The sequence below is a fragment of the Chroicocephalus ridibundus genome, chromosome 1 (assembly GCF_963924245.1).
Source record: "Chroicocephalus ridibundus chromosome 1, bChrRid1.1, whole genome shotgun sequence".
Classification (NCBI taxonomy): domain Eukaryota; kingdom Metazoa; phylum Chordata; class Aves; order Charadriiformes; family Laridae; genus Chroicocephalus; species Chroicocephalus ridibundus.
Window position 1 is genome coordinate 219,539,816 of NC_086284.1, and position 17,155 is coordinate 219,556,970.

The 17,155-nt window shown below is 57.3% G+C and overlaps 1 protein-coding gene and 1 long non-coding RNA gene across 2 annotated transcripts in view; one reads left to right on the forward strand and one right to left on the reverse strand.

Moving 5' to 3' along the window:
- The first annotated feature begins 11,714 nt into the window (after positions 1-11,714).
- Positions 11,715-17,155, forward strand: part of TNPO3 (transportin 3) — a 40,455-nt gene continuing 35,014 nt past the window's right edge. Inside the window, exon 1 of the mRNA XM_063323774.1 lies at positions 11,715-11,938. Within this exon, the coding sequence (XP_063179844.1) occupies positions 11,813-11,938 (126 nt within the window). The 5' untranslated portion in view covers positions 11,715-11,812. The remainder of the gene's footprint in view (positions 11,939-17,155) is intronic.
- On the reverse strand, positions 12,968-16,768 carry LOC134510451 (uncharacterized). Its single transcript, XR_010069615.1, has 3 exons — positions 16,165-16,768; positions 15,000-15,634; positions 12,968-14,093 (listed from the first exon to the last, which is right to left on the reverse strand). It is a non-coding gene; the product is annotated as an uncharacterized LOC134510451 (long non-coding RNA).

Here is a 17,155-nt window from a genome sequence, read left to right on the forward strand (position 1 = left end):
GCGGGGGGGGATGGGATGGGGCCGTTCGTCCCAGCTGTGCCCCAGCCCCGGCCAGATGTGACTCCCCCCGGCGGCCCCCCTGCCCCGGGCAGCTGCGCCCCGCCCGGCGGTGACTCCTCCAGATGTGCCCCGGCCAAACCCTGCTGGGGCCTGCCCAGCTGTGCGAGCCTCAACGCGATCCGCCCCTCCCACCCAGCTGTGCCCCATCCAGCTGTGCCCCTGCCCCAGTGAGATCTGCCCCTCCCATCCAGCTGTGACCCATCCAGCTGTGCCCCTGCCCCAGTGAGATCTGCCCCTCCCATCCAGCTGTGCCCCGTCCAGCTGTGCCCCTGCCCCAGTGAGATCTGCCCCTCCCATCCAGCTGTGACCCATCCAGCTGTGCCCCATCCAGCTGTGCCCCTGCCCCAGTGAGATCTGCCCCTCCCATCCAGCTGTGCCCCATCCAGCTGTGCCCCTGCCCCATTGAGATCTGCCCCTCCCATCCAGCTGTGCCCCATCCAGCTGTGCCCCTGCCCCAATGAGATCAGCCCCATCCAGCTGTGCCCCTGCCCCATTGAGATCTGCCCCTCCCACCCAGCTGTGCCCCATCCAGCTGTGCCCCTGCCCCAATGAAACCTGCCCCTTCCCATCCAGCTGTGCCCCTGCCCCAATAAATTCTGCCGCATCCACCCAGCTGTGCCCCTGCATGATCCAGCTGTGCCCCTGCCCCGTTGACATCTGCCCCTTCCATCCAGCTGTGCCCCTGCCCCAAGAAAATCTGCCTTTTCCATCCAGCTGTGCCTCTGCCCAATCCAGCTGTGCCCCTGCCCCCCAAAAATCTGCCCCTTCCATCCAGCTGTGCCCCATCCAGCTGTGCCCCTGCCCCGATGAGATCTGCCCCATCCACCCAGCTGTGCCCCATCCAGCTGTGCCCCTGCCCCAGTGAGATCTGCCCCTTCCACCCAGCTGTGCCCCATCCAGCTGTGCCTCTGCCCCATTGAGATCTGCCCCTTCCACCCAGCTGTGCCCCATCCAGCTGTGCCCCTGCCCCAGTGAGATCTGCCCCTTCCACCCAGCTGTGCCCCATCCAGCTGTGCCCCTGCCCCAGTGAGATCTGCCCCTCCCACCCAGCTGTGCCCCATCCAGCTGTGCCCCGGCCCCAGTGAGATCTGCCCCTCCCACCCAGCTGTGCCCCATCCAGCTGTGCCCCTGCCCCGATGAGATCAGCCCCATCCAGCTGTGCCCCTGCCCCAATAAATTCTGCCCCATCCACCCAGCTGTGCCCCTGCCCCATCCAGCTGTGCCCCTGCCCCAAAAAATCTGCCCTTTCCATCCAGCTGTGCGCCATCCAGCTGTGCCCCTGCCCCATTGAGATCTGCCCCATCTACCCAGCTCTGCCCCATCCAGCTGTGCCCCTGCCCCAATGAGATCAGCCCCATCCAGCTGTGCCCCTGCCCCAATGAGATCTGCCCCTCCCATCCAGCTGTGCCCCATCCAGCTGTGCCCCTGCCCCATTGAGATCTGCCCCTCCCATCCAGCTGTGCACCATCCAGCTGTGCCCCTGCCCCAATGAAACCTGCCCCTTCCCATCCAGCTGTGCCCCATCCAGCTGTGCCCCTGCCCCATTGAGATCTGCCCCATCTACCCAGCTGTGCCCCATCCAGCTGTGCCCCTGCCCCAATGAAACCTGCCTTTTCCATCCAGCTGTGCCCCATCCAGCTGTGCCCAGCTGTGCCCCACGGTGCCGGCCCCCCCCCAGCCCCACTCCTGCCCACACGTGGGGTCTCGGGGCTGGGCCACGCCGGGGGGGGCCCAGAGGGCAGGGGAGATGCGACGGCTCTTAATTAGAGCTAACGAGGGGGACGAGGGGGGCAGGAGGGGACGGGGGTGACCTGGGTGGGGGGGGGACCCTGGGGGGGGGGGGGCCTGGGGGCTCCGGGACATGCGAGGACGCGGGGGGGGGCTGCGCTCCGGAGGGTGCCGGGGTCACGCGTTGGTGTGGAAAGAAATGGAAAAAGGGGAAAAGAAATGGATTTCATAAACGCCTAAGAGAGATATTCACGTTGCACACAAAATCGGGACTGTTGCTAGAGCTTAACATTCCATACAAAATGCAAAAGAAGTGGGTATTTTTATATCGGCTAAAATGACGGATTTTTAATTTTTATATTTTATATGAAATATATGACTTAAGAGAAGGTACCGTAACGTAACGTAGAATCATAGAATTGTCCGGGCTGGAAGGGACCTTTAAGAATAACATAACGTAAAGTAATAATAATATAACACAATACAATACAACACAATACAATATAATATAATGTAATATAATATAATATAATTAATAAAATATAATATAATAATATGAGATAATGGAATTAGAATGGAACGGAATAATATTCTCTCTCTCTCCCCCTCCCTACTATAAGCCACTACAAAATTACCACTCGGAAAGTGAGTGTAAAAAAAAAAAAAAAAAAAAATTAAATAAATAAATAAATAAATAAATAAAAAAACCCCCCAAGAATAAAGCAAATATATTGATATTACAGGTTATTACAGAATTGCCGGTGGGGAAGCAGGTATCGACTTACGAACTTTTACCTCTGCGCAGATACAAACATAAATATCTAAATAATATCCAAATACCCAAATATCTAAAAAATACCGAAATATCCAAATATCTAAATATCCAAATATCTAAATATCTAAACATTTAAATATCTAAATATCTAAATATCCAAATATCTAAAAAATATCTAAATATCCAAATATCTAAATATCTAAACATTTAAATATCTAAATATCCAAATATCCAAATATCCAAATATCTAAATATCCAAATATCGAAATATCTAAACATTTAAATATCCAAATATCCAAATATCTAAATATCTAAATATGGAAATGTGGAAATATCTAAATATCGAAATATTGAAATATCGAAATATCCAAATATCCAAATATCTAAATATCCAATATCTAAACATTTAAATATCTAAATAACTAAATATCCAAATATCTAAAAAAATCTAAGTATCCAAATATCTAAATATCTAAACATTTAAATATCTAAATATCCAAATATCCAAATATCGAAATATAGAAATATCTAAATATCGTAATATCCAAATATCCAAATATCCAAATATCAAAATATCCAAATATTGAAATATGTAAACATTTAAATATCCAAATATCCAAATATCGAAATATCCAAATATCTAAATATCCAAATATCTAAATATCGAAATATCAAAATATCAAAATATCGAAATATCGAAATATCTAGATATCGAAATATCAAAATATCGAAATATCCAAATATCTAAATATCCAAATATCGAAATATCTAAACATTTAAATATCTAAATACCCAAATATCTAAATACCCAAATACCCAAACACCCCAACACCCAACCAATGCCCAGGTGCGTCGGCACCGACGTGTCCACGTGCGCGCACACAAACACACCTGCAGGAGCGAAGGCACGAGCACAGAAACGTGCAAACGCCCAAATATCGACGCGGGTATCGCCGGGACGGGAGGGCTCGGGGCGCGACGCTCCCCAGACGGCTCCAGGAGCGGGGCCGGCGGCCGACGGATCCGCATCCGCGTCGCTTCCGAGAGGCCCCGTGTCACCGAGCCGGCCGGGCGTCCGTCCCCGGGGGGCTCCGTCTCCCCGGGCCCCGTCCTGCCCGGCAAACCCCACGGAGAAGCTCATTTCGGGTGGGCGACGACTTATTTTTTTTTTTTTAGACGTTTTTTGGGTTTTTTTCTTTTTATTTTTTGGCGCGGAGACGCGGGTGGGTGCAGGGGGTCGGCTCCTGGGCGGCCACTCGCTGACGGGGGGTCCCCGGGTCCCGCCGGCCGCGGGACGTCCCCTCCCACCCACCGACCTCAGGGTGGTGGTGGTGGGGTGGTGTGTCCCCCCCAATGCGCCCCAAAACCCAGGGGGCTTCGGCGGCCTGGGTTCCGTCCGTTCCTTTATTAAAATCACTATAAATTACTCCTGCTGCAAATTAGCGGCGCCGTTCGTCGCCGTTCGCGGCTGCGGCGTAAAACGCTGTTGGTAATTACTGACGCTCACATCGGCGGTAACAGGAACAGGAGGAATAGTAACAACGCCGACGAATTGCAATGTTAAAGACTACTATTAATAATTGCTGTTCCTAATTAGTTACTAATTAGTACTAGCGACCTGTCATTTCTTTATTACCGGTGGTGGGTAAAGCAAGAGCGCGATTCCGAACCGCTGCCGCCCGGAAAAGCGAAGAGATGCTCAATATCAAAAACTAGTTCTTGCAAATTACCGCTAATGAAGCAAGAAGGGTTCTTATGATTAATTACTCAAACGGCCACATCCGTGCTTAATTTTGAGGGGTCACCGCCGTCTTGAGGGGTCACCGCCATCCTGAGGGGTCACCGCCATCTTGAGGGGTCACCACTGCCTTGAGGTGCCACCACCGTCCTGAAGGGTCACCGCCGTCTTGAGGGGTCACCACCGTCTTGAGGTGCCACCACCGTCTTGAGGTGCCACAGCCATCCTGAGGGGTCACCGCCGTCTTGAGGGGTCACCGCCGTCTTGAGGTGCCACCACCGTCCTGAGGGGTCACCGCCGTCTTGAGGGGTCACCGCCGTCTTGAGGTGCCACCACCATCCTGAGGTGCTGGCTTCTGCTCTCTCATCCCGCCGCTTCGTTAGCGCGGCGTCTCTGCTCTGCTCGTCAAGGATGTCCCCGGCTCCCAGCTGTGTTGGTCAAGGTTGTGCCAGGTCCCCGGGCCAGCAGGAATCCTCCTCCACCGGTTCTTCCATGGGTCGCCTTCATGGGTGCTCAACCGCTCCACCTCCTGGCCTACGGCCACTTGGAGGTCACCAGGAATGGGTCACCACAGCATCCCTGGGGTCACCAGGAGTGGGACCGCACCATCGCTGTGAGTCACCAGCAGTGAGACCATGGTGTCCCTCAGGGTCACCAGAAGTGAGACCACACCATCCCTGTGGGTCACCAGCAGCGAATCACACTGTCCTTGTGGGTCACCAGGAGTGGAACCACACCATCCTTGTAGGTCCCCGGGAATGGGACCACACCGTCCCTGTGGGTCACCAGGAGTGGGACCACACCATCCTTGTGGGTCATCAGCAGTGGATCACAGTGTCCTTGTAGGTCCCCAGGAGTGGGACCACACTGTCCCTGGGGTCACCAGGAGAGAGACCAGAGCATCCATGTGGGTCACCAGGAGTGGGACCTCACCAACCCTGTGGGTCACCAGGAGTGGGACCACACGGTCCCTGGGGTCACCAGGAGAGAGACCACAGCCTTGATGTGGGTCACCAGGAGTGGGACCACACCATCCCCAGTGTCACCAGCAGTAGACCACAGTGTCCCTGTGGGTCCCCAGGAGTGGGACAACAACGTCCCTGGGGTCACCAGCAGTGAAACCACACCAACCCTGTGGGTCACCAGCAGTAGATCACAGCGTCCCTGTGGGTCACCAGGAGCGAGATCAGAGTGTCCTTGAGGGTCACCAGGAGCGAGATCAGAGTGTCCTTGAGGGTCACCAGGAGCAGGACCACAGCATCCCCAGGGTCACCAGGAGTGGGACCACACCATCATTGTGGGTCAGCAGCAGTAGATCACAGCATCCCTGTGGGTCGCCAAGAGTGAGACCACAGTGTCCTTGGGACACCTCTCTGGCCTCCTGATGCTTGAGGAGGAGGACACCAACCCACATCAGGCCCGATGCCGTTGTTTTAAGTCCTGAGAGGGTTCCTCAGTTAAGACAGGAGGGTACCGCACCCGTCACCGCCGCAGCGATCCGACACAAGATATAACCCCAAACCCACCACCCCCACAGCTAGAAGGAGAGCCGCTGTCGCTAAACTACTTGGCGACCTCCCAGGCCTGGTGGCCAAGACCGTGGCCGTGTGTCAGCTGGCGTTAGCAGCAGACCCCGAGCAGGGATGGCTCCCGGTGACGTGCTGCTGAAAGGCGTTTATGTTGTATTTTCATTTAGATTCATTAGTGGAAAAACGAGTAATATTTATTAGCACACAAACGTCTCCAGGCTAGAAGAGAGTCTACGCGCTAAATACGGTCAAGGCGATGGTTGCGTTGGAAGTTAAATATTAAATTTATACACAAGGACCAAGATATGTCATGGTGCAGGCATCTGCCCGCCACGGGGATGGGATCTTGTAGATGTTAGTGCCACCAAGCCAGCACCACCAGGGTCTTCAGGTGGCGGGCCACCACCTTTGCCCAAGGTCAGCGTGGCGTTGGCCAACTGAGCACCACGGGTTGGAAGAACAGCTGAATTTCATTAAGGACTTAATGGGATTGAGCAAAAGGGATTGTGACTTCCACGGCCCGACATGTCGTCTGGGCCACGCGTGTCCCAGTCATCATTGGCGCTCAACCACCCATTAAGCTGTAAACGGGTGAAAATTAAGACCAGTTAAATTGGTGTATCTTTGGCAATTCCTATTATTAACACCCCGTGTCAGATGCCAGAGTTCCAGGTTATCAAACGTACCATCGTTTGTAATTGGGGATTAATTACTAGCGGTCCATGAGGTGTCCAGGTGAGGGTCATTAGGAGGATCATTAGGAGCTGGTCTTCGGTTGTCCCGTTTAAGTCGGGTGTGATTGCAGCGCCGACTGTAATTACCACGGCTCCTCTTCCCTGCCCAGGCTGAGTTGGTGCCTTGGGGTGTCGCAACGCTTCGTAAGGCTGCAGCCGATAATGTGGGGCGCTGGGGAGTCATTACGCCAAACGAGGTCGATGCCAGGATGCTTCGGGGCAGGTTCTGCTGACCACCCGAATTCGGCATCTAACGGTGGTGGGTGACGAAGTAACGCCGACAACCCGATTCATCACCCACCGGAGAAATCGCATTCGTAATTTGAGTGATTTGATTGCCCTCCCATCCCTGGGAGAAGGGAACGAGCATTATCGTCATTGCTAGATGCGACCTCATCCTTAGACAATAATGACTACAAGAGGGAAAGGAAATTAAAGGGTTTTCCCCCCAAATCCTTCTTAATCTGGTACTCCCGGTTTCCCACACGTTGGGTTTGACTCCAGGCTAATTGCCCAACAAGCGATCAGGACGAGGAATAAGGTTGAACCAAGGATCCAGGGAAGACAACCTGAGTAACAGGCGGTTTGTCCATCCATCGCCTGGAAACGAGACGTTTGTTACCCTGATGGTTGACCACCTTCCACGTGGAGCTTCGAAGAGGTGTTTGGAAGGAGAACGATCTTATTGCAGATGATTAACCCGGACAGTTCATCCAACGGACAACTGATGATCATCATCTGTACCCGAAGTTGAAGTTTCACCATGGTTCCCATCGAAAGCTTTCCAGATCGGATGGTGAAGACCAGTCGTGGTCTACCAGTTGCTGTCCAGGTGATGTTGCCACCCATGGTAACGGGCAGGGACTGGTTGACGTTTGGGACTCACTGGTCCAAGTGCCAAGCTGTGGTTGAGTTTTAAGAAGTCCGTTCAGGAAAAACGTTGGGCTGGTGATGATGAGGGGGGTGGAAGATCCACCAGATTCCTCCAGATTCAGCCCATCTCTGTCTATCTTTATTTTTGAAATGTGATCCTTTGTCTGAGGGTGCCCAAACCATGGTCCTAATCCCAAAATGACGTCTTTCACATGAGCTTGAGGGCACGGGTAGACCGTACCTAAACCACTGCCCATCTCTAGCCCAGTTGAAATATATCCCCGTTTATTTGGAGCGTATTTTAGAAAATCTACTTGCCATGAGGACCACAAGTATCTACCTTCCCTCGGGTTGTCCCAGGCGAGCACGTAGCCAGCCCACCATCACGCCATGGGAGGTGGGGAGGGTGAGTGTGTTGCGTGGGGGATCAACATCAATGCTTTTGAGGTCCTTTGGACAAAGGATCTGCTTGGTGGTTCCACCTGGATCCCCGATCCATGCCCTAGACGTGCGTCATCAGACCAAGCCGTTGTCTCCTGAGTGTCCACCTTGACCCAGCCACGGTGTGCTATGAGCATCATCATCTTCTGGATTGCGCTGGGCTGTGGCATTCCCTGTGGAGCAGGAGCAGACTCTCCCCGTCTTCCAAGGATGGGGAACAAGGTCCATATTTTAAGGGTGTGTCTCCAGCGGTGGGTCCGATATCCGACAGGGAAGGAGCCAGTAGAGGTTTAGCCCATGGTGACAACCATGATGGGGAACGCTGCCACCCCATGGTTGACCCAAACCATATGGAAGCTCATTGGGCTTTGTCGGGAGCTCATTGACATAATCTCTGTTGTCATCCTCCTTCTGTGAGTCCTCTACGTAGGCTGAAGGGTCTCCATCTATTGTCAGGACGTGGCTTGATGATGTAAAATGTTGCGTGTTGAGAAACGAGGTGTCTTGTCACAAGTCACTGTCCCTCCCTGTCCTCAGGAGCAGGTGGGCAATTGAAATGAACCCTGGCATTCGGCCTTGCCGGGATCCCGACCAGTTCCTCCCAGTCCTGAAGTTCCCAGGACTTGCAGGAGCTCCTCATTGAAGGGTGACCTCAACTCGGGTGTCCGCTGCGAGGCGTGGGAGGGAATACACCGTCTGCCACCTTACGCCTAAAAATCACACCCTTTGGTTGGGTCCCTGTCGTTCCCCCTCAGGGATGGACACCCCCTTCCCCTCCAGGCGGGCTGGGGGGTGCTTACACCTTCTCCAGACCTTACGGGTGGAACCTCCTCCCGTTAAAATGCCCTCTGGATGTTAACATACCATCACCCCCCAGTTCTGGTGGGATTTGTTGGGCTTATGGACGGGGGAGTTAGGCGGGGAATGAATTTGCTGAATAATACGCCGTCGTTTTCCATCCTGAAAAAGACCGGTTACGGCCAACGTGGCTTCAGGGCCAACGTGGCGTTGTCCTACACGAGTCACGTTCGGGTCCGGTCTGTGATCCAAAGGCAGTTGACCCCTCGGTTGGTGTTTTATCCATAGAGACCACGGGGTTTTGAATCTGAGAGCTTGCCACCCCTGTGCCCAGTCAACTCGTGGTCTGGGATTTTAATATACCCCCGCTTAATATATTTCTAATATAAAATATATCGCGCGGATCCCGTAGCTCCTGGGTGCGGGGAGCCGGTCTGACCGGCCTCTCCTACACCCCGTTCCTCCAGGAGACCCATAAACGGCTCCGTTTTGGATCTCGCTCCTCTTTGTTGGGATCTTTCTGCGCCAGATCACTTGCTTTTAACGAGCGGTCCCCGGTCTCCTGCCAGAGTTGGTGTTTGTACCGAATTTGTACCAAATTTGGGTCTGGATCAGCCCCGCATCCATGTTTGGAGCTGGAGTGCGGGACAACAGGCAGCCCAGTCCCGGGAAAGGGGAGGGGGGTCCGGCTCACGGTGGCCCCCCGATGGGATGGTTGGGTCTGGATTTGACCCTTTCCCATCAACGCATCCGACCAGATCCGCCGGCAGCGGAGCCGGAGGATTAAACCCCGCGTGCCGGAGCGGAGTCAGCAGGGACAGGGAATTTCGGCACCATGCCGGGGACACACACCCCCACGAGGGAGGCAGGAAAACCAGCATCACCCCCAGTTTGGGGCTTCCGCTCGCTCCCCGTCCCCCCAGCCGAAGCCTGGTCCCCGCGGCCGGGGGGGATCACCCAGCGGCAAAGCCCCTTCCCACGGGATGCGGGGTGGATCCCGGCCACGGCGTGAAGGCAGCAGGGATGCGGGGAGCCGTCCCCTGCCGCCGCCGCAGCTCTTTTCCCGCTGATCCGCAGGTTTGCTGATCCTCCCAGCGCCGGGAATTCAGAGAGGGGTCAAAAAAAGGTCCGGATTAACCCAAAGTGCCCCCGTCCGGTGGAAGATCCCGGTTTTCCGACCACAGAAGGTGCCGGAGCTCAGTACAGGGGTGGGAGAGATCATGCCGACCTAAAACGGCTCAGCACGGGCCGAGCACCCCGCCACACTCCCCTCTTCTTCCCTGGGGTGTCCCCCCCCAGATCTCGTTATCTCCCCCCAAATTTTGGTGGGACGAGGGCTCCGGGGGGGCAGGTCTCGTGGGTCAGCCCCCTTCCGAAAAAAGAGAAGCATCCGTGGGGCTGAGGCCATGGAAAGGGGGATTGGACCCCAGTGGGACGGGGCCGGGGGATTGGGGGGGTGGCGATGGGACCCCAATGGGACCCCAATGGGATGGGGCTGATGGGACTGGGGGGGTGATGGGACACCGGTGGGATGGGGTCAGGAGACTGGGGCGGGGGAGGTGATGGGACCCCAGTGGGACTCCAGTGGGATGGGGCTGATGGGACTGGGGGGCAATGGGACCCCAGTGGGAGGGGGTGATGGGATGGGGGGGTGAGGGACCCTGGTGGGATGGGGTAATGGGACTGGGGGACGCAATGGGACCCTGGTGGGAGGGGGTGATGGGACTGGGGGGCAATGGGACCCCAGTGGGGTGGGGTGATGGGATGGAGGGGTGATGGGACCCTGGTGGGAGGGGGTGATGGGACTGGGGGACGCGATGGGACCCCAGTGGGACGGGCTGATGGGATGGGGGGGGTGATGGGACCCCAGTGGGAGAGCGTGATGGGACTGGGGGGGCAATGGGACCCCAGTGGGGTGGGGTGATGGGACTGGGGGGATGGTGGGACCACAGAGAGATGGGCTGATGGGATGGGGGGGTGATGGGACCCCAGTGGGATGGGGTAATGGGACTGGGGGACGCAATGGGACCCTGGTGGGGTGGGGTGATGGGACTGGGGGGCAATGGGACCCCAGTGGGGTGGGGTGATGGGATTGGGGGGCAATGGGACCCCAGTGGGGTGGGGTGATGGGACTGGGGGGTGATGGGACCCCAGTGGGATGGGCTGATGGGATGGGGGGGTGATGGGACCCTGGTGGGAGGGGGTGATGGGACTGGGGGGTGATGGGACCCCAGTGGGATGGGCTGGTGGGATGGGGGGGTGATGGGACCCTGGTGGGAGGGGGTGATGGGACTGGGGGGTGATGGGACCCTGGTGGGAGGGGGTGATGGGACTGGGGGGATGGTGGGACCACAGAGAGATGGGCTGATGGGATGGGGGGGGCGATGGGACCCTGGTGGGATGGGGTAATGGGACTGGGGGACGCAATGGGACCCTGGTGGGAGGGGGTGATGGGACTGGGGGGCAATGGGACCCCAGTGGGGTGGGGTGATGGGACTGGGGGACGCAATGGGACCCTGGTGGGAGGGGGTGATGGGACTGGGGGGCGATGGGACCCCAGTGGGATGGGCTGATGGGATGGGGGGGGCGATGGGACCCCAGTGGGACGCGGTACTGGGGCTGGGGGGGGTGATGGGGCCCCGGTGGGACGGCGTGACGGGACTGGGGGGGGAGGATGGGACCCCCCCATACCAGTCGACGGCCACTGGTGTGACCGGTCCCATCCCGCCCCGGGTCCCCAGTGGCTGCGTCGCCCCCCCGCGGCCGGGCCCACGGTGGCCCCGCGGCTCCTTCCCGCCGCGCCCGGAGCGCTTTGCCCGCCGCACCCCAACACCGGCGGGACCGTTCCGGGGGAGGGGGGTGGGCTGCGACCTCCCCCTTGTCGCTGGTCCGGGGGGAGGGAGGGGAGGTGTCGTCGCCCGGGGGGAGCCGAGCGGGGTGGGAGCGGTGCGGGGCGGAAGGGGAGGAAGCGGAAGGGCGGGATGCGGCCGGCGAAGGAAGCGGAACCCGCGCGTCGCCGGGCGCGTGTTTCCGGGGGGGACGCGCTGCGCGGTGGCACCGGCCCGTCCCGGCAGCGGAGATGGCGGCGGGCGGCGGCGGCGGCTGCGGGCGGCGCTGAGGGGAGCAGGAGGCGGCCATGGAGGGCGGCGGGGGGAAGCCCAGCCTGCAGGTGGTTTACCAGGCTGTGCAGGCCCTTTACCACGACCCGGACCCCACCGGCAAGGAGCGGGCGAGCTGCTGGCTGGGCGAGCTCCAGCGATCGGTGAGGCCCCGGGGGCGGGAGGGTCCGGCCCGCCGGGGAGGCGCTGGCTCCGCTCCCCGGGGCCGCCCTGGGGGGTGCGTGTGGGGTCTGGCCGCCCTCCGAGGGGAACCCCGGCCCCGGGCAGCGCCTTCCGCCTCCTTCGGTCTTCCTTATAACGGGGCGGCGTGGGGGGGGAGGATTGCGGGAGGCGGCGGGGGAAGCCTGGGGGGGGGTCACCCCAACCGGGGTCGCCCCAAATGCCATCCAGCGTCGCCCTCCCGGCCCGGTGTCGTAGCCGGGGCCCCCTTCCTCCATTCTGACCCCTTTAAGCGAGCTCTTTTTCCCCAGGATTTAACCTTACAGCTCAATTTGGGACTCAATATGTGTTTTCTATTCTCGTGCTGTCCTGGTGGAGATGGATCTGGTCCCCCTTAGTGATCCGGCTGGGGGTGACTTTGTTTCCTCCCCGCCTTCCCCCCCCCCCCCCCCCCCCCAAGCCCGTCGTTTCTCCCTTTGTGCGGGTGCGTCACTACCTGTGGGGCTCCAGTGCCCTTGGTGGCTCCGTCGTACGGAGTTTTCCTCCTTTGCTCTTCCCCCAACGTCTTCGGTGGCTGCCGACACCTTCCCGGGAATCACAGAATCGCAGAAGGGTTTGGGTGGGAAGGGACCTTAAAGGCCACCCAGTGCCACCCCCTGCCCTGGGCAGGGACACCTCCCACCAGCCCAGGCTGCTCCAAGCCCCGTCCAACCTGGCCTTGAACCCCTCCAGGGATGGGGCAGCCACAGCTTCTCTGGGCAGCCTGGCCCAGGGGCTCACCCCCCTCACAGCAAAGGATTTCTTCCCAATATCTCATCCCAATCTCCCCTCTTCCAGTGGAAAACCCTTCCCCCTCGTCCCGTGGCTCCCCTCCCTGAGCCAGAGTCCCTCCCCAGCTTTCCTGGAGCCCCTTTAGGGACTGGAAGGGGCTGGAAGGTCTCTGCTGTAAAGAGAATTCCGATTCCTTTTATCTCATGCGCTGTGAGTCCCGGAGGGGCGAGTCTCCCGCCCCCCTCACTGCCCTGCCGTCTCGAAGCCTGAATCCTGTGGAGCAGAATTCCTTCCGTGCCCTCCCAAGCTCCCTTCAACTCCACCATCTTCCCACCGGCTGATAAATCTTTACACCATTTGTTGCCACAAACTCGTGTTTTCCCCCCACTTTTTTTCCCAATTCACTTGAGCGGGCGGCGCAGGGTGACGTCCCCGGTTACCAGGAGAGTTTGCAGCAGCGTTTCTTTCCGCAGCGATTCCGCTAAGCGAGGAGAGCCCCGTCGGTCGGGGGTGTGGGGATTTAGGCGGCCGCTTTCCTCCTGTGCCCCCCCCCAGGACACGGGCTTCACCCTTCAGAAAGCCCTTGGGCAGAATTTGGGTTCCGTGAAGGGGCTCGATGCTGGTCCCAGCCCACGGTGGTTCTTCGGTGGGTCTGAGCCGCCGGCCGTGGTTATGCCCGTATGAAGATCTCGTTTCAGTTGAAATAGGGAGATCGTTATTTCAGAGATGATTCCTTTGCCCGAAACAACCCAAACCGCTGTTTGCTCAGCTCCTGGCTGCCGAGTCCCTGCCCGAGGGGGCCAAGAACAGTCAGAGGACTCTGGCTTCTGCGCTGTGTTAGTTAACGATGCCGCAATTAATGCAGATCCGTTCAGGGGGGAGATTAGAACCATTTTGCAACGTGCTCAGAGGAGTTCCTGGTCAGCCCTTGGGGCAGGGCGGAGAACGGGGGGTGGGCGAGGGATGCAAGGGGGTGAAGAAGATGGATTTCACCTGAGCCCTGCGCCGGGACAAGAGGCTGAAGGTGTTTTAGAGGTCTGGGCTGCGCTCTGGCTGCTCACGCTCGCTACAAACTGCCCCATCAAAAGGACAGCTTGAAGCATTTGGGACGTGTTTTGGTTTTTTAATACCCCAACCACCCTGTAAGGATGGGATCTCGCTGCCTGGGGAAAGTCTTGGGGTTTGTTTTCCTCTGCTGTGGTTTCTCTGGGCTCTTACCTGTGTTGTCCAGGTTGTTTTTAATGTAAATCCCAGGTTCCCTGAAGTGTTTTAGCCGTTGTGCTCCTGGGAGGCATCTCTCCGCGCTGCACTGGCCGTCGCAGACAGTCCTGCGTCTGAGCAGAGTTTCCCCGCGTGGCTCTTCTTGTCCTGCCGGGCAGATAACGTGTGTGTGAAGCGCCTCAGCTCTGCTGCCAGGAAACCGCGGGGATCCCTTTGCTTTTCAGAGATAATACCTCTGCCCGCCCTCCTCAAGAGAAACCGTAGACTCACAGAATGGTTTGGGTTGAAGGGACCTTTCAAGGCCACCCAGTTCCACCCCCTGCCCTGGGCAGGGACACCTCCCACCAGCCCACGTTGCTCCAAGCCCCGTCCAACCTGGCCTTGAACCCCTCCAGGGATGGGGCAGCCACAGCTTCTCTGGGCAGCCTGGCCCAGGGGCTCACCCCCCTCACAGCAAAGGATTTCTTCCCGAGATCTCATCCCAATCTCCCCTCTTCCAGTGGAAAACCCTTCCCCCTCGTCCCATGGCTCCCCTCCCTGATCCAGAGTCCCTCCCCAGCTTTCCTGGAGCCCCTTGAGGGACTGGCAGGGGCTGGAAGGTCTCCCCGGCGCCTTCTCTTCTCCAGGCTGAACCCCCCCAGCTCTCTCAGCCTGTCCCCACAGCAGAGGGGCTCCAGCCCTCCCAGCATCTCCGGGGCCTCCTCTGGCCCCGCTCCAACAGCTCCGTGTCTCTCCTGTGCCGAGGCCCCAGCGCTGGAGGCAGCACTGCAGGGGGGTCTCCCCGAGCGGAGCAGAGGGGCAGAATCCCCCCCTCGCCCTGCTGCCCACGCTGCTGGGGATGCAGCCCAGGCTGCGGGGGGTTTCTGGGCTGCCAGCACACGTTGCCGGCTCGTGTTGAGCTTTTCACCCACCAACACCCCCAAGTCCTTCTCCTCAGGGCTGCTCTCCATCCATTCTCCGCCCAGCCTGGATTTGTCCTTGGCATTGCCCCCACCCAGGGGCAGGACCCTGCACTTGGCCTGGTTGAACCCCATGAGGTTCACAGGGACCCACCTCTCCAGCCTGTCCAGGTCCCTCTGGATGCCATCCTGTCCCTCCAGCGTGTTGACCGCGCCACTCAGCTTGGTGTCATCGGCAAACTTGCTGAGGGTGCCCTCAATCCCGCTGTCCACGTCACCAACAAAGACGTTAAACAGCACTGGTCCCAGTACCGACCCCTGAGGAACGCAGCTCGTCACTGGTCGCCACGTGGACGTTGGCCACAACCCTTTGAGTGCAGCCATCCAGCCGGTTCCTTGTCCACAAAGTGGTCCGTTCGCTTCGGTCTGTCCATCCATTTGTCCGTCTGCTCCCCGTGCGGCATCGTTTATCGCCTTTTAACTGCTAATTATTTCAGGGGAACGAGGCGTGCCGTAACCGAGTATCTTGAGGAGCAGTTGCGACCTCGCCTGTGTCTTGTACAGCGCTGAAGAGGTCGGCTGTAGGGAAAAGTTTACCTAAACCACAGGATTCGAGGATCATTCAACCAGCGAACCTACGCTGTGTCTTCGGAGTTGCATAAAGGCATTTCCAGACGACTTGGAGTACCTTTAATGCGGAAGAGCCGTACCAAACATAAGGATGAAACTTGTTTCAGTCGTGCTCGTCGTTCTGATCCTCATTTCTTCAGTGTTTCTTCGTTAGTTCGTCTGCGGGGCAGAGCGTTCGTAAAGCGCACGGCGCAGATAAGCGGCTGCAAGCTGCTGCGTTGGGTTTTGGGTTTTTTTTTTTTCCCATCGTGGGTGAAGTGCGGGTTGGTTTGTCGTTTAATGTTGATTCATAAAGTGCTTTCTAGGAGGCAGAAATTATACGTGGCTCGTAGCCAGGCGGGGTTCATGTAAGTGACTAATTCTGATATGGATTTCCTTTGATCTGTCCCTAAAGTTAATTTAATGATAATATTGGGTAGAAGTATAACCCCTAACTAAATAAAAAAAAAAACCAAACCCAAAACAACCCAAAACACCTTTTACCAATCGAAGCATGCTGGAAATAATTTTGGCGTCCTTTTCCAAACCATTTTAAGGGAAATAAAATCTCGCTGCCCTTGCACCCCGCCGTCAGTGCTGGCGTGCGGGGAGGAGCCCACAAAGCGCATGAGAAACGGGTCGTCTCAGCGAGGAGAACCCGGGAGGTGAAAGAAGTCGGGCACTCGCCGCCTTCCGCCTTGTTTACAAACCTGGTTTAAAGCTTTTTGGGTTTCGGGTGATGAGAAGGGAATTCCATGTAAAACCCCCGCGTTGCCTGCAGCCGGGTGGTTGGAACCTTCGAGCGCCGATCGGCCGCAGCGTCTGACACGGCCACACTCGCTGTCCCCTCCCGAGGTCCTCGAAGGTGTAAAGCAGGTGGTAGGGATTTGCTTTAGCGTCTCGGACAGCCTAGATGTGTTTGGTGGTGTCACGTCGCTCTTCTTTTGTGTGTGCTTGTTCTCGGTGCCGCCTGTTGCTTTGAGGCTGGCGTGGGTTGGCGTTGTCCAACCAACCTTTCATCCCGGCCTTTCATCCCAACCCCTTCGTGTCCAACCCTTCATCCCTAAACCAAAGAGCTGCTTCCCAAAATCCACGTGTCCTGCACCCTGGTAGCCAGAGAATCACAGAATGGTTTGGGTTGGAAGGGAGGGACCTTAAAGATCATCCAGTTCCAGCCCACCCCATGCAGCAGGTCGGCCTTGGGACAACCGGCTGGAAAGCAACGTGGTGGTTTGGGGTTTAGGAGACCAAGTTGCCCCTGGGCTGCATTAGGGTGGGTAAACCCTGCAAGAAGGACCAGGGCTGAGGAGGTCTCCGTCCTTGGAGACATCCATAACCGCCCTGAATGGGCTTGACTTAGGTGGCCTCTGCTTTGAGCAGAGACCTCCAGGTCTGCTGCTTCCACCCTTAGTTACTCTGTGATTCTGAGGTTTAGGTTTTTCTGGTGGCTTATTGAAGTCTTCCTTGCTGCAGTGTAAATCTTCCACGGTAAAGATCACCTACGGTAGCAGTTGAATTCTTTCAAGGAAGGGGCCGGAGATTATAATTTGGGGGAAAAAACCCAACAAGTTAAACATGTTGGTGGAAGCCCAGAAGGAAAGCAGCAGGGTTTTGCCGAAAAGCCCACCACATACTTGCCTTTTGAGCTGGAAGCCCTTGGTTCTCACAGCACCTCCACCTCGTCATTCATCTTTGTGCTGG